Source organism: Carcharhinus amblyrhynchos, chromosome 9 (assembly GCF_965287045.1).
Source record: "Carcharhinus amblyrhynchos chromosome 9, sCarAmb.v2.hapA, whole genome shotgun sequence".
In the NCBI taxonomy this organism is placed as follows: domain Eukaryota; kingdom Metazoa; phylum Chordata; class Chondrichthyes; order Carcharhiniformes; family Carcharhinidae; genus Carcharhinus; species Carcharhinus amblyrhynchos.
In genome coordinates, this window is record NC_137332.1 from 66,527,732 (window position 1) to 66,552,716 (window position 24,985).

The following is a 24,985-nucleotide window of genomic DNA, read 5'->3' on the forward strand; positions in this document are numbered from 1 at the left end:
GAATGGATTAAGGAAGGAATCTCAAAATGTGATGCCGAGACAGTTCGAGGGAAGCCACTGAAGGTGGAGTAAAGCCAAAGGAAACACATTAGTTGAAAGACGAACACCTCACACTTGTCCATTCTTCAAGTACCATGGCCGAACAGTGTTGATGACCATGGACCTCCGTGTTGCTCTGGAGGCATGGATCCTCTGTTGGTAGTAATTTCATGCTGTTTGCAAGACTTTTTGGGAAGATCATTCTTTATCTACCTCAATTTCTTTTACTATTGATCTTTCACATCAGCATCAGACTTTCTAAATCATGATTTTTTTATTACATGTCCAAAAAATTCCAAATGTCTCTTTTTGATCTTGGTCAGCCAAGTTCTTTCGGACTCAGATCTTATTTGAACATAAGAAATAGGAGCAGGAGTAGGCCATCCAGCCCTTCGAGCCTGCCCCGCCATTCAATAAGATCATGGCTGATCTGTCGTGTCTCAGTTCCACATTCTCGCCCTCTCCCCATAACCCTTAATCCCCTCTCTTATCAAAAACCCATCAACCCGCGTCTTAAAAATATTTAGCGAGGCAGCCTCCACCACTTCAACGGGCAGAGAATTCCAGAGATTCACCACCCTTTGAGTGAAGAAGTTCCTCCTCAACTCCGTACTAAACCACCCCCCCCTTTATCTTGAGGCTGGCCCCCTAGTCCCACTGTCCTTTCTGAGCGGGAAGAGCCTCTCCACCTCTATCCTATCCATCCCATTCATCATCTTATATGTCTCAATGAGATCTCCCCTCATTCTTCTAAACTCTAACGAGTACGAGCCCAGTTTATTCAGCCTCTCCTCATGCCTCAACCCTCTCAACTCCGGAATCAGCCTAGTAAACCTCCTCTGCACTCCCTCCAAGGCCAAAATATCCTTGCATAAATATGGCGACCAAAACTGCACACAGTACTCCAGCTGCGGCCTCACCAATGCCCTATACAGCTGCAGCAAGACCTCCCTACTTTTATATTCAATCCCCCTCGCTATGAAGGCCAGCATCCCATTAGCCTTCCTGACCACCTGCTGCACCTGCAGGCTGGGTTTTTGTAACTCATGCACGAGGACCCCGAGGTCCCTCTGCACCATCGCCTGCTGCAGTTTTTTGCCACGTAAGTAATAGTCCTTCCTACCATTATTCCTACCAAAGTGGACCACCTCACACTTGCCAACATTAAATTCCATTTGCCATTTCCTGGCCCATTCGCCCAGCCTATCTAGATCCTTCTGCAGACTCTCCACACCCTCCGCACAATTTGCCGTTCCACCAATCTTGGTGTCATCAGCAAATTTTGACACCATACACTCGGTTCCCTCCTCCAGATCATCTATATAAATGGTAAATAGCTGAGGCCCCAGCACCAACCCCGGGGCACTCCACTAGTCACCAACCGCCAATCCAAATAGCACCCATTAACCCCCACTCTCTGTCTCCTATTTGACAACCAATCCTCTATCCACGCTAACACCCTACCCCCAACTCCACGCCCCCTTACCTTCTGCAATAACCTCTTGTGAGGTACCTTGTCAAACGCCTTCTGAAAATCCAGAAAGACCACATCCACCGGCTTTCCTCTATCCACCGCCCTAGACACATCCTCATAGAACTCCAATAAATTTGTCAGACACGACTTCCCCTTAACGAAACCGTGCTGCGTCTGCTCTATCAAGCAATTCCCCTCAAGATGCCTCGCTATTTCCTCCTTGATGACGGATTCTAACATTTTACCTACAACAGACGTTAAACTAACCGGCCTATAATTCCCTGCCTTTTGCCTGGCACCCTTCTTAAACAACAGCGTAACATTAGCCGCTTTCCAATCTTCCGGCACTTCCCCGGAATCCAGCGACGTTTGGAAAATAACCACCAAGGCATCCACTATCACCTCCGCCATTTCTTTCAGAACCCTCGGATGCATTCCATCCGGTCCTGGTGACTTGTCCACAATCAGTCCCTCCAGTCTGTCGAGCACCATCTCTCTAGTAACAACAATGTCATTGAGACCCTCCAGTCCTACCACCTTTCCATCGCTAACACCTGGCAAGTTATTCACGTCTTCCTCCATGAAGACCGAAATAAAAAAGTTATTCAAGACCTCAGCCACTTCCCCATCCCCTACCACTAAGTCCCCCCTCTCATCCTCTAAGGGTCCAACGTTCACCCTAGCCAGCCTCTTCCTTTTTATATATTTATAAAAACTCTTGCTATCCTTTTTTATATTAAGCGCTAGCCCAGCTTCATAGTTTCTCCTACCCTTCTTTATCAACCTTTGTTGACATTTAAACCTCTCCCAATCCTCTTCTCGCCCACTACTCTTAGCTACTAACACTTTCCTTCACCTCCTTCGTTATCCACGGCTTATTACCTCTCCTCCTACGGTCCTTTTTAACCATCGGAATAAATTTCTGCTGAGCACCAAGAAAGATCTCCTTAAAGATCCTCCACTGCTCCTCAGCAGACCTACCTTCCAACGCGCTCCCCCAGTCAACATTCGCCAATTCTTCTCTCATCCTACCGTACTCCCCTCTGTTCAAACAAAGGACGCGTGTCCGGGAACCCACTTTCTCCTCCTCCATCTGCATCAGAAACTCCACCATACAATGATCACTCTCCCCAAGAGGATCCTTCACCGCAAGGTCCCTAATTCTACCCGCCTCATTACATAACACCAGATCCAAGATAGCTCGCTCCCTCGTCGGCTCCAACACACACTGTTCAAAGAAACTATCCCGGCAGCATTCCAAGAACTCCTCCTTGAGCCCACCGCGTCCAACATGGGTCGACCAATCAATGTGCAGATTGAAATCTCCCATAATTACGGCCGTTCCATTCCTGCACACTGCACTTATTTGCGCGTTAACAGCCCGCCCCACCTCCAGATCATTATTCGGGGGCCTATAGACGACACCCACCAGCGTCTTCCTCCCTTTGCTGTTCCTAATCTCCACCCACAACGATTCCACGTTCTGCTCTTTGGTTCCTATATCATCCCTTGCTACCGCCCTGGATGCTATCCTTAATCAGCAGAGCTACGCCCCCCCCCTTTCCTCCCGCCTATCCTTCCTAAACACTAGTGCGACTTCTCCAAGATAATTTGCCTCAAAAATCATTACACTGAAGGCTCGATTCTTCTCTGCATGGCCTCATTCTTTGTGTTTTCTGCATTGCATTCTTATCCTACCTTTTTAAAAAGCACTGTTAAAGCTTCCTTGAACTTTTTGGTTCTCCAAGCATTCAGGGCTGGTGTAATTATGTTGGCAATAGACAAATGTTGCCTGTGCTCACAAGTTGACAATCTGTTTTAATGGCAGTTTGAACATTAGGCAAGCGTTTGATGCATCTTTCCAATCATATGATGAATGTCTGAACTAATGGCCAATAATATTAACGATGCACTAACAGCTTAAACTAACTTGTTATAAACAACAGGTAATGTTAGAGATCTAGAAGCATATACGGCTAACAGAAAGGATCTTAAGAAGGAAATTAGGAGAGATAGAAGGGGCCTTGAGAAGGCCTTGGCAGGCAGGATTAAGGAAAACCCCAAGGCATTCTACAAGTTATGTGAAGAGCAAGAGGATAAGACATGAAAGAATAGGACCTATCAAGTATGATGGTGGGAAAGTTTGTATGGGACTTGAAGAAATAGCAGAGATACTCAATGAATACTTTACTTCAGTATTCACTGTGGAAAAGGATCTTGCTGGTTGTGGTGCAGACTGAAAAACTTGTGCATGTAGATATTAAGAAAGAGGATATGTTGGAGTTTTTCAAAAGCATCAAGTCAGATAAGTTGCTAGGACCAGATGGGATGTACCCCAGGCTACTGTGGGAGGTGAGGGAGGAGACTGCTGAGCCTCTGGCGATGATCTTTGCATCATCAATGGGGATGGGAGAGGTTCCAGAGAATTGCGGATGTTGTTTCTTCATTCAAGAAAGGGAGTAGAGCTAGCCCTGGAAATTATAGACCAGTGAGTCTAACCTCAGTGTTTGGTAAGTTGATGGAAAAGATCCTGAGAGGCAGGATTTATGAACATTGAGAAGTATAACATGATTAAGAGTAGTCAGCATGGCTTCGTCAAAGGCAGATCATGCCTTATGAGCCTGATCGAACTTTTTGAAGATGTGACTAAACACAATGATGAAGGAAGAGCAGCAGATGTAGTATATACGGACTTCAGCAAGGCATTTGATAAAGTGCCCCCTGCAAGGCTTATTGAGAAAGTGAGGAGGCATGGGATCCAAGGAGACATTGCTTTGTGGATCCAGAACTGGCTTGCCCACAGAAGGCAAAGAGTGGTTATAGATGGGTCATATTCTGCATGGAGGTCGGTCACCAGTGGCGTGCCCCAGGTATTTGTTCTAGGACCCTTACTCTTTGTGATTTTTATAAATGACCTGGATGAGGAAGTGGAGGGATGGGTTGGTAAGTTTGCTGATGACACAAAGGTTAGAGGTGTCGTGGAGAGATGTCAGAAGTTGCAGCGAGCCATTGATAGGATGCAAGACTGGATGGAGAAGTGGCAGATGGAGTTCAACCCAGATAAGTGTGAAGTGGTTCATTTTGGCAGGTCAAATAAGATGGCAAATTATAATATTAATGGTAGAACTTCTGGCACTGTGGAAGATCAGAAGGATCTTGGGGTCTGAGTTCATAGGACGCTCAAAGCAGCTGTGCAGGTTGAAACTGTAGTTAAGAAGACGTTTGGTGTACTGGCCTTCATCAATTGAGGAATTGAGTTTAGGAGTCGAGAGATAATGTTGCAACTATATGGGATCCTGGTCAGACCCCACTTGGAGTGCCATGCTCAGTTCTGGCTGCCTCATTACAGAAAGGATGTGGAAGCCATAGAAAGGGTGCAGAGGAGATTTACAAGGATGTTGTCTGGACTGGGGAGCATGCCTTATGAGGGTAGGTTGAGGGAGCTCGGCCTTTTCTCCTGGCAAAGATGAAGGATGAGGGGTAACCTGATAGAGGTGTATAAGGTGTTGAGAGGTATTGATCGATGGATAGTCATAGGCTTTTTCCTAGGGCTGAAATGGTTGCCACAAGAGGATGCAGGTTTAAGGTGTGAGGGCATAGATACAGAGGAGATGTCAGGGGTAAGTTTTTCACTCAGAGTGGTGGGTGTGTGGAATGGGCTGCCAGCAATGGTGGTGGAGGCAGATTCGATAGGGTCTTTTAAGAGACTTTTAGATAAGTACATGAAACTTAGTAAGATAGAGGGTTACAGGTAAGCCTAGTAATCTCTAAGGTAGGGACATGTTTGGCACAACTTTGTGGGCTGAAGGGCCTGTATTATGCTGTAGTTCTTCTATGTTTCTATGTTAACAGAGACCAAATAAAGGAAGTACGGTACCATGTAGTAAAAGTTCACTTGATATCTGCAGGCAGTAAGCTTTCATCAACCACACCATGGTTGGCAAACAACAATCCCTCTTATCTTTCCGAACAAAAAATGATGCAAGCCTGTTGGCTGCTTGTTAGCATGGACTTTCAACTGGCTGAACAAAAGCCTCAACAACATAGTACCATTTGTGACAGGGTTTTATCCAGTTGAACTTTAGCATTATCTCTTTTTTTACTGACCTAAGATTGTTGGCTGCCAACTGATTCTCTACAGGTTTTATAAGCAAAACATGACAGTCTTGCATTCTTTGTGATTCCAGCTAAAGTTTCAGAATGTATGACAAAACTCAATGAAGAATGAGCAAAATAAAATTTGTCTGAAATGTTCAATCAGTTTTTACAAAAACATTTATGTTGCATCTGATACACTGAAGTATATAATCTAAAGATTTTTCACAATTTGTTTATAGGCACGTATGAGAAACTTGACACATTGGCTTGACTGAAATCTTAAAAGGATTGTGTCAAAATTAAAAGCTAATTTTTAATTTTATGTAAGCATTTTGTTTATATTGCCTAATTGTTTATTTAAAAACTTGATTCATGTAACACCTTTAATGCGATAAAAAAAATCCCAAGGCATTTTGAGTGGACCATCATTAAACACAATTTGAGGCTGGGGACACAATGACAGGACTTTATTTAGTCAAAAGAGATACATTTTAAGGGGCATCTTAAAAGAAGAAAGGGAGGTAGAGAGATAGAAATGTGGCGACGTTCATCACAGAATGATATTACATAGGACGCTATTTAGCGCATCAGATCTGTCCCAGTTCTTTGAAAGGTCCCTCCAGAAAGACCCACTCACTAGCTCTGTCCCAAACCCCACAAATCTTTTCCATTCAAGTATTTATCCAACTCTCCTTTGAAAGTTACAATGCAGTTTCTATTACCCTTTCAGATGTTTTCTAGATCACAACAAGAAATTCTCACATCACTTCTCACTGTTTCATTATCACCTTAATTCTGCGCCCCCTGGTTACTGACTTTCCGTCCTTCTAGAAATAATGTGTCCTATTTTCTTTATTAAAACCATTCATGATTTTAAGCATCTCCATTCAATATCTTCTTAACCTCTCTGCTGTAAAGAGGACCACCTTCTCCAGAATCATCACATAACTGAACTCCCTTCATTTTAGCAAATTTGTTCCACACACTTAAGACTGTGACACCTTCTCGAAATTGCAGCCAAGGTAACACCGGAGTAATACCAGTGTCCTACAAAGAATGAGCATAATGTTCTATTCCAAGGATTTCATTTGCATTTTAAAGCTTCTCAACATAGTCTGCCACCTTCAAAGATTTGTGCATGTCAGCCCCAGGCCTCCTTTAAAATTGTACCATTTAGCTTGCATTGCCATCTCATTCTTCCTTCCAAAATAGTCTGTTGCGTATCTACGAGCGTCACCAGTCAATGATTTTCTGAAGTCTATTGTAATTGTCCTGATGGTTTACTATATTTCTGTCTTTTGCATTATCTGAAAACTCAAATTATGACAGGTATAGCGAAGTCCAGATCATTAACATACAACAAAGATGGATGTGCTGAGCTGGGAAATTTCCTGACTCTCACTACCCACATCAGAAGCAAAACTCTAGCCAACTGCATTCACAAAAAAAAAGTTACAAGCAAAACCTTTTTATTCTCAGTTGTGATCTAGTGCATTTGGCTGCAAGAGCCTGAATAAAACATGATCAAAAGAGTATGGAGCTGCAGTTAAAATGTTACTGATTTATCTTAAGATCACTGTTGAGCACTTCATAATAATTAATATGAGCTTGTCATAGTACTTTTACTAATATTATTAGGCAAAGAATGACAAAGAAAATTAAACAAAGTGGACCTTCTTTTACTTTAAGCCTTCTATTCTATTGAAAAGCATGAGATAGTCTCATCTCATTTACTGTGGTTCTTCACCTCATGCCCAATACTTTTATTATTGAAAAGAAAGTCATAAGACACAAAGTCATTCAACTTCTCCAACGCAGGGAATTGATACTGTATATATACTTTGGCTGATTCTAACTTCTCAATTAGTTCTATCATCAACATCAAGCCTCAAATTCTCACATCAATTGAAACATATCATATAGGAACTACACACTGTTGATTTTAACACCAGTATTCTAATATGTTAAAATTATATCCCCCACTATTTATACTGAGACATGGCTGTGGTTAAGAATCCATGTGGATTTGCGATAAAAAAACACATGGCCTATCATTGTACACACGTATCACATGACAATGAAATATGATTGCATTGCAAGAGACCTCTGATCACAAAGGTAGGACTGATCACAATTTAATTTTGTAGAAATCCACTTGGTTCCCACAAAGCTCGTGGAAGTTAAAAAAAAAAACGAGGTGCAAACTGTGGGCAAACCAGCTATATCAATATTCTTTAATACTATAAGAGAATTTCTGTAAAACAGATTGAGGGAAAGTAGTCTGTCATATGTGTCACCTTGAGAACAGAAACTTAAATGTTTTGAAAATGTACCTGCTTCCTTATTTCTTATAATTTCTTAGAAACAGTCAACAAGCCAAAGGACAGATGATGGCCAAAATGAAATATTAACTGTACTCAGGATAACATTTTTTCAAAGATTACATCATCAATGTGCAAAACATAAATCAATGACTTTTTTCTGAATGCTTCAAATAGTTACAATCTTTATATATCTTACCTTTGCTTTGTTAATTTAACTAAGTGTTGAATTGGAAGCATTGATTGCAGTCTAAGGAGGAATATAACAGCCGTGCATTGTTGCTGAGTTGTTAAATTTCAATTTCAGGCTGCAATGCCCCATTGCATCAATAAGTTCAAAATGGTTTTATCTTAATGCAGTTCATTTGGATTTTGTGCATGTATTATGCTATTGTTCGCTTTCTAATCATCACAAAACATTCTTTAAAACCTTATTTTTCATCAACAGCATCAATAAACCAAAACAGATTGGATACGGTAATATCAACCAGCAGTCATGGCAACACCATAGCACCCTCTCGTCAAAACAAGAACATTGAATATCTTTTACCTGGTCTTGGAACAGGCTGAACAGCAGGTGTTTGAGCCTTTCTTGCAGAAGCACCTTCCTGAAAGACACAATATTTCACATCATTTGAAACTGCCCATCGATGGAACCTAAAAATAATTTTAAAGTGCAAAAAAATGTTTTTTTAAGTTTGTTAAATTTATTTACTCGTCACAAGTAGGCTTACATTAACACTGCAATGACATTACTGTGAAAATCCCCTAGTGTCCATACATGGCGCCTGTTTGGGTACACTGAGGGAGAATTTAGCGTAGACAATGTAGCAAACCACCATATCTTTGGACTGTGGGAGGAAACTGGAGCACCCAGAGGAAACCTATGCAGACATGGGGAGAATGTGCAGACTCCACTCAAACAGTGACCCAAGCTAGGAATCAAACCCAGGTCCCTGCGCTGTGAGGCAGCAGTGCTAACCATTGTGCCACTTCGTCATAGAAATCATGGGAAAAAACAACATATTTAAACACCCATATACCAGTTCAGCACTTCAACTATGAATTGGAAAACAGTTGAGGATTACTAATTTCAGTCTACAGACTGTTTTTGAGAAACTGATAATCTAAAATTCACATTCTATGCATAACTACTATGAGATCATTTTGGATTCAAGGGAGGAAGGTCCTTTTCAACAAGGGACTAAAAATTCTCAATGCCAATAAAAATTACAATTGTCTACACAGATAGGGGTGGGTGAGGATGGAACAAGGAGCACAAACACTGGCTATAGTATGGAAATGTGGTCTCAGCAAAAGATTTAATATCTTTTATATCAAAAATCATATCATAACAATACAACAGCAGATTGACTTTTAAATTGGATGGCAATTTCTTCGTGAACCTGCACCAAATGGAAAGCATTGGTGCAAAGTTTAAGCAGCAATACTCAGCTCACTTGTGCACATGCAACATAACTGAGTAATGCCATCATTAACTAGTGATACATGTAATCCTACATGGTAACATCATCAAATGAGTTGGTGTACCTCCAATGTAATGCTTTTGCTTGCATTGTTATATCAGCAGCAGGTGCCAACTCCAAAGACAAACAAATTTTCCTGGCTATTTGTCTAATGTTATTAGAATTTTAACTTCCTTTGGCTGCAGGAGAACCGGACATTTTACTAGGACCAACCAACAAATTAAAATTTATTCAAGTCTGGGTTAGTTACATTTTTGATTGACAAGGGAGTCACGGGTTATAGGGGGGTGGGGGGAGAGATAGAGAGAGGGCAGACAGACAGGAAAGTAGAATTGTCCAGGTCTGCATATTTCAGTGCTGTCTTTTAACTTGTAGCCTCTTCTCCACATTCTAAAATTCACTTAACAGAATCTTTTTCCAAATTCTGTTGTTCTTTCCCTTTGACTAGCAGGTCTCCTTCAGACTTCCTTCTGTCCCTCTTCCTGATTTTTGTACCTGTTTTTTAGATTGGGACCTTCTCTTTGCAGTCTCCCTTCAGGTCCTGCCTGTTCCTGCAGTTGTATAGCTGCTTCCACTGGTTTACTTATTTCAAGTGAACTAAAACTGCTTTTGCTGACTCTTTGGGCCCAATTGCTAGGCAGCTGTACGGCTTTCCTACTTCAAATGTTGTAAAACCTCATTAAAATGCAGGCATCTTTTAAAGTGAAACTAAAACACCAGTTTCCTTTCCTTCAACTACAGAAATATAAACAGCTTAATACAATACCTTATTCCTAATACCCATAAATACAAATATAACTTGTCTAAAACAAGATCTATTTTGTAACACTGGATAAAAATCAGAGAACTTCAGAGTCAATGAAGCTAAACACCGCACCAGATAGTGTGTAGCGTGTTCTTGATCTTGAATTCAATTAGAATTGACATTCCAAGCATATCTTTCCTTATATTATAAATTTTGCACTTGAAGCCAATGAAAAAAAGCTGAACATGTGCATCTAAGAATGATCACACAGAGTTCCAAATTATATTGTTTGGTAGCAAAAATTTATGAACTGTTCCAAGCATTAGCACTTCCTGTAGTTCTGCAATATAGTTGGAACACCAAACGATGGATCCGGGTGACAGTGAACTGAGTAAAAACTAAAAGGTTTTACAATAATCTGCATGTTATGATTATATCTAGCTCTGAACCAATTTTCTGCTGTTAGTGCAGCTCAATTTAGTTAGTGATTCATTTGTTAATTTTTAGGTTAATTGTGTTAATACATAGCTTACTATTAATCATGCGCAGGGATAGTCATAAAATAGTATGCTGTGACTGAAAAAAGTGTACTGATAAATTTAAATATCAATATGGTCAATTGCAATAAAGCTACAGTTATTGCCTATGGAATCATCTGAAAAATGTTGGAAAGATCTGTAGTTAAATTGTGTTTTAATACAAAGTGAAATTGATCTGGATTATCAAACAAATGTCACAAGCTACAAACATGGAAGATGTGTATTAAAACCAGTTTGTACACTAACAGCTCACAGTCTACTTCAAACTGATTACTGTGGGGGGGGGACAATGGTTTACTCTCAGGTCAATTAATACAGGACATCCATAGAGGTTTACAGCATGGAAACAGGCCCTTCAGCCCAACCTGTCCATGCCTCCCTTTTTTTTAAACCCCTAAACTAATCCCAATTGGCTGCATTTGGCCCATATCCCTCTATACCCATCTTACCCATGTAACTATCTAAATGCTTTTTAAAAAACAAAATTGTACCCGCATCTCCTACTATCTCTGGCAGCTTGTTCCAGACACTCACCACCCTGTGAGAGAAAAAACTGCTCCTCTGGACACTTCTGTGTCTCTCCCTCTCACCTTAACCCTCTCACCTTAATCCTATGCCCTCTAGTTTTAGACTCCCCTGCCTTTGGAAAAAGACATTGACTATCTAGCTGTTCTGTGCTCCTCATTATTTTACAGACCTTTAATAATTTTGAGAATGAAAGGGTTTCTTTTAAAATATCCACACCCAGGGCAAGCAGAAGGGGTGGAGTGTTTAAGAGGTAACTGATTTTATTGCCAAAACTTTTAACTGGAAAAATATTTTGCACATAAAGACAAAGACATTGAGTCAGCTACCTCAAGACCAACACCAATGCCTTACTGGCAAAATTTTAAGTAAATCCATCAATAAGAATGTGTTATACTTTTATACTATATCTTGATTTCAAGAGTTGTTTTATGATTGGTTAAACCATGGTGGGATTTAGTTTGGTTGGTTCCTTCCACATACATCTTTCTATAAAACAAATTTTAATGGTCTGAATCAAATTTTCGTCTCACTAAGTATTTCAGTTTGCCTCCAGAAAGGCCATAGGAGCAGGAGAATCAGAGTCACTACAATGCCAAACGAGGCCATTTGGCCCATCAAGCCTGCAGCAGCAACAATTCCACCCAGGCCCTATCCCCATAACCCCATGTATTTACACTGCTAATCTCCCTGACACTAAGGGACAATTTAGCATGGCCAATTCACCTACCCTGCATATCTTTTGACTGTGGGAGAAAACCAGAGCACCTGGAGGAAACCCATGCAGACACAGGGAGAACATGCAAATGCCACACAGTCCCAAGGCCAGAATTGAACCCAGGTCCCCAGCACTGTAAGGGAGCAGAAAGAAAAACGATGCCAATATCTTGAAGAGGTTTCATGTTACAGCCAAAGGTCATGCATCTATATAAAAGTAAATAACTCTGGATGCTGGAATCGGAAACCAAAAGGGAAAACGCTGGGAAATCTTAGCAGGTCTGGTCCATCTGTGAGGAGAGAAAAGAGCTGACATTTCGAGTGTAGACAAGCCTTTGTCAAAGCTAAAAAGGGAAATATTTATACTGCAGGCTGAGGGAATGAAAGAGGAGTCATAGCCACAGAAATCAGGTGCATCTGTATCCCCAGGTTAACTTATCTCACTTCTTGCAAGTAAAGGGTGTGGCCATGGGTATGCACATGGGCTACAGTTAACCTATCTTCTTGTTCATTATGTGGAACACTCCTTGTTCCAGTCCTTTTCTCATATAAATGACCATATCCGTGTCACTTTATGCTCTCATTTGGACCTGGAAAAAATGATCAATTTTGTTTCCAATTTCCAGCCTTCTCTTATCCTCACAAGATCCATCTCTGATACTTCCCTTTCCTTCCTTGACCTCCTTGTCTTCATTTCCAGTGATTTATTAACCACCAATATTTATTACAAGTCCACCGACTCCCCTAGCTATCCTGATTACAGCTCCTCATAGCCCACTTCCTGCGAGGACTTTATCCCATTCTCTCAGTTTCTCTTCCTCCATTGCATCCATTCTGAAGATACCACTTTCAAAAATGACATTTCTGACTTAATTGCACTCAATTGCGTTTCTGCAACACTGCCCTATCCCTTACCCTCTCTCCCAGAACCATTATAGGGTCCCTCTTGTGCTCACTTTGAACGTACAGGCTGGTGAGGTGAATGTAGAGACTGGTGGGGTGAAAAGGATCATACTTCCCTATTTCCAAATATTCCAGCATGATGCTGCCACAAAACGCATTTTCCCTTCACCCCACTTGTCAGCATTCTGCAGCAACTGCTCTCTCCATTACATCCTGGTCCACTCCTTCATTACACTCAACTCCCCACCCCTTTCCCACAGCACCTGTCCTTGCAGTTGCAGAAGGTGCAACACCTGTCCCTTTACTTCCTCCCTTACCTCCATTCAAGGCCCCAAACACTCATTTCAGGTTCAGCAGTGTTTCACTTGCATGTCCTTCAGTTTGGTTTATTATGTTTGCTGCTCCCAATGTGCATTTCCTCTATATTGGGGAGACTAAACATGGAATGGTGACTGCTTTGCTGAACACCTTCATTCAGTATGCAAGCATGATCTCAACCTTCCTGCTGCTTGCCACTTCAACTCAGCATCTTATTTTCAAGTCTTCATGTCAATCCTTGGCCTGCTGCAATGCTCCAATGAACCACAGTGCAAGCCAGAGAAACATCATCTCATTTTTCAATTAGGCACATTTATAGTCCTCAAACCTCAACATTGAATTCAACAACTTTAAACTGTGACCTTTCTCCACGACATTAACCCCATTTCTTATGCCTCACACATTTTTGTCTCAACGCAAAACCAACACTGCCCTCCCCCCACCTTGTCCCCCATGGAATGGGTTTTGATTCCCAGTAAACTCAATTCCAAAACTAAACTGCATTATGTGGGAAGGTATCAAGCAGAGACTGTGGCATTTACCTTCTGGTGGTCTGGAGGCAGTTGGTGGAATTAAAATATAAAGTTACCACCAATGGTCCTGGTGCCTAGTTTGGGGATGCCTCGTAGTTAGAAAAGAGCGTACAGCCATTCTTGTGGCACATAAATAGAAGGCAGAACTGTAAAATGTCAACAATCTTTGAGAAACAAAGTTTCAAACAGCAATTTGATTCTCATGTGCAAAATGATTAATATTCTTTTTAGTGTTAGCCACAAATTTGTTATGGATGAAAGAACTTCCCTCCTTCACGTTTCCTGACCATAGCAGTCGCCTTATTGATGTAGATCACAATTTTAATCTGCTTTATAGTACCATCTCCCTGAAAAGTACCAATGTGGCCAGTATATGTTATATGAAAACATTTAAAATACCAGTATAGTAAAAATGGCTTATTCATTAAAACGAACTATCAAATCTCACGACATTTTTCAAAATACAGCATTTAGTTGTAAAAATTTGGTTAACTCAGTTTGAAGAAAAATGCAAAATACAAACAAATCTTCAAGATTGCAATAGAGACACAACAAGTTGAACATCTAAATGCTAGTTTGGTTACACAGGAATTCCCTCTTTACTGGTTATCATTTACACACCAATAGTCACCATTTTCATTACAATAAGGCAATAGCTCTTCCCCTTTCTGGTAAGCAGCTTATTATAGCTATATTTCCAAGATCTTTGAACAGAGCACTGCAAGTACTGTTTTATACTGATCAAGGTTAGGAGACATACTTCAATTTAAAATTCATAAGAGGATGCCAGAGATAGGAAGAGAAGAAAGCCATAGATAATTAAGCAAGCATCAAGGGCATGCATTGAAGAACTTGCAAGATAATAATGTGTTAACACTCTAGGCAAAAGCAAAGATCTGTAGAGGGAATTATTGCTAGAATGGCACTCCTAAAGAAGCAGGAAGCATTGCAATTAAAATATGAATATACAAAAAAAATTCAAAAAGACTTTTTCATAGTTTCTGTTAATTTGCACGCATTTTCGTTAGGCAGACACACAGCTCTCAAATCTCAAAAATGATGACTAATAATAAAGTTGTCAATTAGTAATGCAGCTTCCTATATAGTTAACACAACTTACATTCAGTGTCAAATTCTAAATCAGCAGGGAATTGTCTCAGTAAAAGACTAATGAGTATTGTGCTGCAAACTGTAATTACAGAAAAGTTTTATGTTGCTTCCCTACAAACTGTCAGGTGTGATATCTCTCAATTTATTATAAACTAAAAATATTCAAGCACATTATAAAAAATGTGCTCTGCTTGCAACTTCCCAGCATTTCACTGTAGACAAGAACATGTGAATAATGTATTAACTGTGCACAAACCAAGAACAAAAAAGCCAACTTTTCTGGCACCTTCATATCTCAAAAGTATCCTGATGTGCTTCACATGCAACGAATGTTAATGTATTGGCAACAGCAGTAAAGTTGCAAATAGCAACACCGCATAACAATAAGATGATGGATCCACTGTGTCCAAGTAATTAATGTTAGTTGAAGCTGAAATTGTCACACTGGACAAAAACAGCTTAAACATGTCATCAGACCTGGTGGCACAATCTTTTCTCATGCTTTATGTCAAAATTTAATATTGAAATTGCTTTTGAGCAATTAGGTAAAACCAAAAAAGCCACAATGTAAATAGTTGCAGTCTCTGCTTACTGTGGAATTTTTGTTGCTCTGGGAGCACAAGTTCAAGATGTGGCGGGGGGTGTGGTGGCGAGGTTCAGCGGAGACATGCGGAGCAAGTTTTTTTTAAGCACAGAGGGTGGTGGGGGCCTGGAATGCACTGCCAAATGAGGTGGTTGAGACAGTTATGTCAGCCACATTTAAGACTTACTTTGATAGGCACATGAGCAAATGGGAACTAGAGGGATATGAGCAGTTGGTTAGATAGGTAAACGTGATCAGCGCAGGCTTGGAGGGCTGAAGGGCCTGTTCCTGTGCTATTCTCTGTTCTTTGGTTACCTTTCGCTCCTGTGAATCAGATGTTGTTGTTCTTGACATACTTGGCCTGCTGCTTCTTTCCTTCACTTCAAGCTTTAAAAACATCTTTGCTTTTTTTTAAATCTTTAAAGACCTTTAATCTCCCCTATAGCATTGTCAAACAAGGCCCTATCATTGCATCAACCCTGAATATTTCAGGGCCCTGCTTCAAAACCCTTTCCCACTGAAACCCCAGTTCAAGGATTTGAAATTTTTATGACTCCTCAGAGAGAATTGAGAGAGCAGGGGCCACAGAAGAGTCTAGGAAGAGTGGCATGAGGTGCACGATAGAGTTTTCCCGACGAACTTTTCACGTATTTTTAAAATCTTACCCTTCCGGTGACATTTTTTGGACCAGGAGTCAAGTCTCAAGCATTGGACATTTAGGTCACATCCACTATTTAAAAAGCAAGTATTTAAATAGAACTCACAGCTGTTAGCATTCAGTGGGATTCCATGTCCAGCAGCCACTGCAGCTGCAGAATTCACAACCCCAGAATTTCATCTAACGTTTAAGAAATTCTGCTTTCGGGATCTCCTCAAATCAACCTTTGAGAGGTCAAACATCCTTATGAACTCACAAGAGGACTTGGTCTGTGACTGACCAAAATGAAGAATGTTCATTTGGAAAGGTACCAGACACACTGGCAGGCTTTATCGTGAACGTACAGAGGAAAAGTTAAGACATTGGAGGGAGTGCACAAACCTCCAAATAACTCATCTACCTGACCCCAGCACCCATCTAGTCTACTTTTGGCACAGTCTGCAGAGGGTACACTGGACTTAGTAGCCAAATCAGAGCCCATGGAAACAGAATAGAAACAAGTCATCCTCTATCCTGATGGACAATCAGAGAAAGAAATTAATAGGTTTATTTCACTATTTCAACCATCCTGCTTGCCTACTCCATTTTGTTCCTATTCCTATCTAGCCACCTAACTTTACAATTAATTTAGCAATTTTTTTCTGTCACTTATTTTCTACTGATATCATCCAGAAGATTTTTCAATGCTCTTTTGCCATACGACCATCAATACAACTCCAGTCAATCCTGATGCATTTATAAAGGATTCTTTAACTACTCATCTTGGATGTACTTCAATGTTTTTCTCTTTTGCCGTTTCTCATTCAATCCACTTGCTAATGTGCACACATTTGTTTCCCCATTCACTTTACTTCTTCCCCAGTTTGCCAGCTTTGCCCTGCCTATTACCATTCAACTTGCTTCTTTCATAATCAAATCAATTGCTGACATTTATTTCCATAGCCTCTCAATCCGCTATTTTTTAAAATTTTTGCTGTTATTCCAACGCAGCCAACTATCCTCTCGAGTTCATTTTTCCCCCCATCCAATCATTCTTTTAAATACAGAAAACTTTCACCTAGCCTCTGATGTCCTGTTTCTTTACCTTACACATTAAAGAAGCACACTTATTTCATACTATCCATGTAGTATGATGGTAGTATTTCATACTATCATCCTCTTACTATCCATGTCTGCAGTAGTCAACTTTGCTCTCAACAAAAGTTAAACTAACCTCCTTACTCTGCCTTTTTCCTGACCTCATTTCTGTAACAATTCCAGAGACGTGTGCTCAGTTCTGGGAACTTTGCAGATGGAAACTTCAGTGGTGGAGAATACTGGAACATTTCAGGGATGAGGATGTACACTGAGATGATATGAGCATTAAGAAGGGATTCCCAGGATCTTGAACCAGGTGCTAGCAGTATAGTGGTCTTGACACTGCAGACCTAATGTTTGCAAGACAGAGGAAAATTTGGGGGTGGGGGGGAAGACAGAGAGAGAGAGCTGGCATGGTGAGATGTGGGCAACTTGCAGCATTCTCATGCTCAAAGCCTAGCAGTTGTTGGAATCTGACGGTGTTAGAGTAACAGTTACCTCACGGAAGGAGGAGACACAGGGAATGGATTCAAACTGCCTTGACCCTTGAACCTACAGGCCACAGCTCATTCCAAGGGGACTAAAAATCCTCCAAGGTTGCCAAGACAGGGTCTTGAGCAGAATCACCAGTTTAGCACTAAATGTCCTCTTGCCAAAGGAACTGAAAAATACATTAAGAGCAGCCACTTTGATGCACGTTAAGGGGTTGATTTCATGCTACTAATCATAGAATCGTACAGTGCAGAAGGAGGCCATTCAACCCACTGAGTCTGCACCTAACACAATCCCACCTTGGCCCTATCTCCATAACCCCATACATTTACCCTAGCTAGTCCCCTTTACACTGAGTTCCAATTTAGCATGGCCAATCCACCTAACCCGCACATCTTTGGACTCAGGGGGGAAACCAGAGCACTCAGAGGAAACCCACAGACACAGCAACAATACGTAAACTCGATACAGACAGTGACCAAGTCGGGAATCAAACCCTGGTCCCTGGTGCTGCGAGGCAGTAGTACTAACCATATCCAGTTAGATAGCTGACAGTTGTCATAATGCCCACTTCTGATCAGCAAACAATTGACGTAGGTGGGTTTCAATTGTTTTCTGAGTTACTCAGGGGGTGGAGTGGGAGCGAGAGAGAACATTGCTGCAGGAGAATGAGACTGAAGGGGGAGGTGATGTTCTTCCCCCTCTGCAGTATCAGAGCATCCTTTTTCCTCTAAAAGTCCTCTGCCAGAAGCTCCATTGTAAAAAGTCTGACAACACCAGGTTTTAGTCCAACCGATTTATTTGATAGTAAACGCACAAGCTTTCGAGGTTTCCCTCTTCGTCGGGTGAATGGAGAGTGACGAAGAGGGAAACCTCGAAAGCTTGTGCGTTTACTATCAAATAAATCGGTTGGACTAAAACCTGGTGTTGTCAGACTTTTTACTGTGTTTACCTCAGTGCAACGCCGGCACAGCCACATCAGAAGCTCCACTGCCATGTCCAAGAGCCTGTGGACCAGCTGTAATGTGCCAATGTATTCCTCATCTTCAGTGGGTATGAGGAACCCATATATGCCACTCCACAAAAATTTTTGCTCATCTGCAACTGAATGTTAAACCTGCAAGTGTCCAGTTTAGCATCTCAGGAAGTACAAATTATGGCAAGCTGCAATTAGGAACAAAACGGTGTGCTCAATCCAGGCTTTCAAACAGCTGCATTTCATGAGCACAGCAGTCAGCATTTGTTTCAATCCTGTAGCTAAATAGCCACTTCTTCTCAACTTTAAAATGTTAATTGACCTACAGTAATACACCTTTCAATACTCAGAATCGTTTCACCAAAATGAGTTCATGAAAACATTAACCAAGATTTACTTTTAACACCTCACTCAGCCTGATCATAGATGGAATGAAGTCAACCTCCACACGCAACAAATGAGTCCATAACATCAGATCACATTACTGAAAATTAGAATGTGGACAGTCAGGATAGATGTGTAGTGGATAAACAATCCTCAACTAATTTAAATGTTCCAAAATAATTTCAGAGCATTCACAAAAATGAAAGCCATCTGATGTTATTAATATGGTTGCCAGAAAAGATCCGATTGGGATATGTTGTGAAAAGTAAAACAATTGGTACTGAAGGAAATGTAGCTTAATAGATAATAGCACAGTTAAATCTAGAAAACAGAGGAGTAAATGCATCGTTTCTAAATGTGGATGTATATTAACATGACCTTTGCATTCTGATTATGCAAATGATTTGGATAGTCAGAAGAGAAAATGGAGCAAAGCTCATCAATAATATATTAGGCTGCATGATGAACTGTAAAGGAATGAAGATGTAGACATTTATTCTTCAATATAAGGAAATGTTCAGTGGTGCATTGTAAGAACAAAAAAGTAAAGAAAAAAATGTTAAACAGCAAAACTCAAAAAATGTAGGAACCGAGAGAGTTAGGATACAAAATGAATTTTTATAATGTTGGATCACTGATTTTTAAATCAATAAAATGAAGTGAATTTGTAGAAGACACTGCAAAATATTCTAACAATAGTTTAGTCAAAATTCTGTGCTTTGCCAATCAATGAGATCACTGGATCTCAGAATTCTCAGCTAATGCTTAAAGTGGTTTAATGTGACTAGAAGGGCAAGCAGCAAATACAGCGCAAATGCATGGTTTCACTAGGCTTATTTCACTTACTGGTGCAAACAGGAACTTAAGTACACTAAATAAATGCCTTTCAACATACTGCAATACTTTATTCATCAAGTCATAATACTCCCACCACCGGTGAGAGAACTATAGCCAACATTTCATTTTACTGCTATATAGCTCAAAATTCTTTCTTCAGACAGCATCCAAGTTTGGAAGAACATAACTTGTAATTCTATTGGTCCTTCCAAAATTTGAGGTACAATAAAAAAAATTACATATTCACTATCAATCTTTTCTGAATTCTTAATGAAAATGACAGTCAATGATTTTGAAAAAAATCTATTTGAAATTGTTTGTTTTGCATTGCCTAAAAGAAGGCTTTCAAAGGGCAAAGGCTGGTCAACCCCATGGATGAAGCCAAACTTGGTCCATTTTAGTTTAACACTTCCCTCGGTAATTTTTTTGAATTAACCAAGGGCGGCAAGGTGAAAGAGGGGTTAGCACTGCTGGTGGGTTTCCTCCAGGTGCTCTGCTTTCCTTCCATAGTCTGAAAGACGTGCTGATTAGGTGCATTGGCCATGCTAAATTCTCCCTCAGCGTACCTGAATCGGCACTGGAATGTGGCAGCTAGAGGATTTTCACAGTAACTTCATTGCAATGTAAGCCCACTTGTGATACTAATACATAACTTTAACTTAATAATAAATTTAATTGACAGACAATGAAATCAAACTGTCAAAAACTCTGTTGGACAGTTTTGGAAAGAAAAAATTTGCAAGATCTCATCCACTTCAAAGCCAACAAATTTCTTCTGAAGTGTGGTCAATGTTGTAATATAATGAAACACTGCAGTCAATTTGCACATAACAAAGTCCCAGAAAGTGCCATGCAAGAATTGATTAAACAAATAGGTCTAGGATGTTAGGTGGAGATACACCTTAAGAACTTCACCGCTCTTCAAATACTGCTGTTAGATTTTTCACATCATCCACCTAAGGACTGGCAGGTCCTCGGTCTAACATCTCATTCAAAAACAAACTCCCCTAGCACTTCGCTGGAGTGTCAGCTATGATTATGTGCTCAGTTCTCAGAATGGGTTTGAATCCATGTCCTTCAAGCAAAGAGTGCTTTGACTTTGTTACTTAAGTTTTCAAATGGAGTATAAATTGTCAGTGTTCCAAAAATGGATCACATTCAAATAAAAAAAATTCTTCAAGGAAATATTTTTTCAGAAACACTACTAACTCCAAAAATGTATGAAAATACATACAAATTCTACACCATACTCAAAACTTAACAAATACACTATTAAATAAAAAATATTGATACAACAGCAAATATGAGACAGCTTGTTACAGTTTTCAGATTTGCCACAGAATCTGCAAATTTCAACAAATATCCCAAGGAGTAACTGCAGGTTGAACTGTAAACCAAGGAACATTCCTTGCCAATTAGAAGGGTTGAAAAATGCTCACCTTACCTTTTCTCATATGTTTTGGAAACCTCTGTTTCCTCAATTTGAGGGAATATTTTCTCAACCACAACACAGAAGTTGCAACAGATTAAGCCCCATCCCTGACAGAGAATTCTGTTTTTCTATTTCCATTTAAATCTCTATAAATCTTTCCAGAGTTTTACACATGAATGGCTTTGAAAGTTCACTGCTATGCTTCAGACTTAAAAAGATACAAACCATTTTATCATAATTTATTAAACACGGTCTCTTGAGCATATTTTCAAAACAGTGTCAAAATCTTTTCAAAAACTTAAATTGTTGGAGCTGTTGAAAAGATCCATTGAAAGTACTTGGGAACAGAAACAACTAAGAGCCTGGAGCTAAGATAACATCATCTTCCAAGAATTGGATGCTACCCATCACATTATTATGCTGTAGGCAGGAAAGATGAAAAAACCCAGCACTTATGATGGAAATTAGCTCAGTGATTCAGGGAAACTCATCTTCGTACTGAAAAATGATTAGCTACCCGGTCTTCAATTTTGGAAGAATTCTCTACAAACTACTTGAATTGAACAATGCAAAAACCATGTTCTTTTGGGACTCAAGTTACATACTGCATCAGCTACCTTTAGGACATTGTTAGCTAAATGATATGTACCTTGTCTCTATATATTATTTGGTTTAGACTTGTAGAATCAGTCATAATCATTTATTTATTTAGCGAAAGCAAAGTCCCTCAGCCAAGCAAGCAGTTCCTTCCGGTCCTGCTGAGTGCGGATAGGCCTCCACTGAGTCTGTGTATTGGCCACTATTCTATGATGTGGTGCAAAAATTACTGTCTTCCACAGGCATGTAGGGAGCTAGCACTAATGTCCCTTCTATGGATGTTCGTCAAGCAGGGGCCTGAACTCGTGAGGGTGGACCACTCCTTCCTTGGAAGGTTGAAACCAGGCAGCTGTTGCGTTGGGTTGGGTTGGATTGGAGACCAGGTACTTGTTTGTCGCGTCCAGTGATTCCCATTCATTTGTCTAGGTGGAATTTGTATTGAAGTCTTTCGTGGGAGGGTTCTTCCAAATCGGCCTTCTTCATGGGAATCGTACCTTGGCTGTGTTGAATAAATTAGCATGAAGTGGCAGGTGGGGGCATTGCAAGTCAGTGAATATGTGAAGGAGTGACATTTGGCAGAACAGGAAGCCAAGGCTGTGGTGTTGAGCGTAGTGATCCAGCAATGATATACATGGTGGCATCCAGCTGGGTGTTAACTCAGTGCATGATAGATTATCTTGATAGGATCACCATTTATGCTGCACCTCCCTGCCACTATCCAAGCTCACCTGGGGAAGTTAACTCCAAAGGAAATTTCATGAGAAGAGTTCATGCAAGGAGTTTAGTTCAAGTTCGAAAGCTGAAAGGAACACAACCATTTACAAAAGGATACTTTTTAAAAGCAATTTAGCCTTGGCTTATGTTATACCAAGTACACCAGCAGAGAAACATGGCAGTAAGATGACATTGCATTACATTCCTGCTGTGCAGCAATTTTGCCAACAGGACAGTTATCATTATTAAGATGCCAACTAAGATGCTTTTTCCTATGGAAGGTGGACTATATCTCCTTGCCCAGATGTAGCTTCTATCCCCTTATACGCAAATTTCTTATCACAGCTTGTGAGAGCTCTGCCTGTTTGTTTCTCAGCTTTCACGTGAATTTTGTTACAGTGTCTCAGCCGCCTCTTTGTAGTGTTGTCCTTGTAATCAGCATTAATAAAATCATCTACTTTTCGCTCATATTATTTTCCTTTCTGACAGCCATTTGACTTTAGGAGTAATCCAACTTACAAGTCACTTTAATGGATCTAACTTTAGAATTTTATACATGTGCACTTGCAGAGTCTTGGTTTTGTTGCAAATTCTATGATTAGCTTTCTCAAAGTACATTTTAAAAAAAGTTTTTAGCTACATGCTAGACCAACAGATTTTGAGTGAACTGATCAAGCCTGATGCAATATTCCTAATTAATCCTGTTTATACTAGTCTCCAACTTCTATGCAAAATTATTGCCTGAGACAACCCCAATGATAAGCCCCACTTCTGTACATTCAGAATAGACAGTACTTGTACACACTAAAAGGCCTATCTACAAAACCTTCAAAGCTAATATACTCCTTGCAAGAGGGTAAGAGGTATACATCTGAAGACTAACAATTGATAATTGTTTTACCTTCATTTAACACCCTCCAGATTGTTTGAAACTGATCATGCAGTACCTTAGGACGTGGACAAAGGCCTTATAGGGGAAGTAGAAACTTTAGCTGCCATTACAATCTTGCCACAGGACAAAGTCCAAACAGCAGCATATGGCAAAAGTAAGTAGTTTAATCAAGACTGCTACTTTTAATAGAAATTATGTCTACAGTGCTGTAACATGAAACATGCTTACCAAATATCTCACAAGCCCCAAGTTCACAATGTAATTAGGTGTACTTTTGAAAAACAATCACTAAGTTGAAACATTAACTGTATTTACCTTTCCGCAGATGCTAACAGATTGAGTATTTCCAGCATTTTCTGTATTTCAGATTTTCAGCATTCACAGTACTTTGCTCTTGTGGTAACTGGGTGCAATTGTTATCAATAGCCTTGAAATACTTTCAAACTCAGATGGAAGGACGGTAATCATTTGACACAGGAACAATTAAAGCCAGACACACCAACAAAGGTTTACAGGTAGATCAAATAGCATGGTCCCTACTCTATGGGTATGGTGATCAAAGAATCATATAGGCAACTCATTTTCTGAGAACAAAACTATGAGTGAACCTCCTTACTTTTCTTCTAAGGAAAGCACTAAATTCTGGATTAGCTATTATCCCCCTTCCTGAATGGAACCATTTATATTCAGCGTTACTCAGAGGAAGCAAACAAATGGGAGAATTGTTTCAACTGTATTTCGTTAACCATTATACATTCTTGGTGATTTTGCTATTTAATATTATGCACCATAACCAAAATTTTTATTGGTTATAGTTAAGTCAATTGAACAGCCTCTGCTTATGCTCTATAAATTATATAGAGAAAGATTCCACAGTGAATAGCTGAGCAATGCATTACAGGAAAGTGTCACCTTAACATCTGGGTTGGGTTTTGTTGAGTCCTCAGCCAGAAAGGCAGATGGATCACAACTGACCATGTCTTCAATGAGGGCAAGAAAATTGCCGAGGTCTCCAGTGACTACTGCTTAAAGTGCTAGCATTTGTTTGAGATTTAGCACAGTTATAACCACCTTCCAGTTGAAGGTCTGACCAACACACTATTATTCACACTCATGTCACAACCATGCATTATTTCAACAGATTCAAGAGGAAAATACAAATGCTGGGCAAAAATACTGTAATTATTTAACGCCCTTTTGACTTTATTAAAACAGGCACATGAATGGCGTAAAATAACACTTGCAGCCTATGGAGATGAGTGAAGAGAGTAAATTCTTCTGAGGCCATCTGCAATGCATGTTCCATTACTGGCATACTGTGCTTTTAAATGTCAGCCAATGCTTTTTGTTACCTCAAGAATAATTGTTACACAACCTCTAATGAAAGCCCTCACAGTAACAGCATGGACTAACATTTAAAAAATGAAACCATTTGTCATAAGGGGCAGCAATCACCTGCGGATACATGGACCACCATATCTTTACTTTAATTTTTTAAGTTTATGATGTGGCAGCATTGCACTTAAGAGCAGCA

The 24,985-nt window shown here is 40.1% G+C and overlaps 1 protein-coding gene across 1 annotated transcript in view; it reads right to left on the bottom strand.

Annotated features, from left to right (window-relative positions):
• Positions 1–24,985, bottom strand: part of cdc73 (cell division cycle 73, Paf1/RNA polymerase II complex component, homolog (S. cerevisiae)) — a 338,701-nt gene that overhangs the window by 135,071 nt on the left and 178,645 nt on the right. The window contains exon 11 of the mRNA XM_080195857.1: positions 8,483–8,540. Coding sequence (XP_080051983.1) covers positions 8,483–8,540 — 58 coding nt within the window. The remainder of the gene's footprint in view (positions 1–8,482; positions 8,541–24,985) is intronic.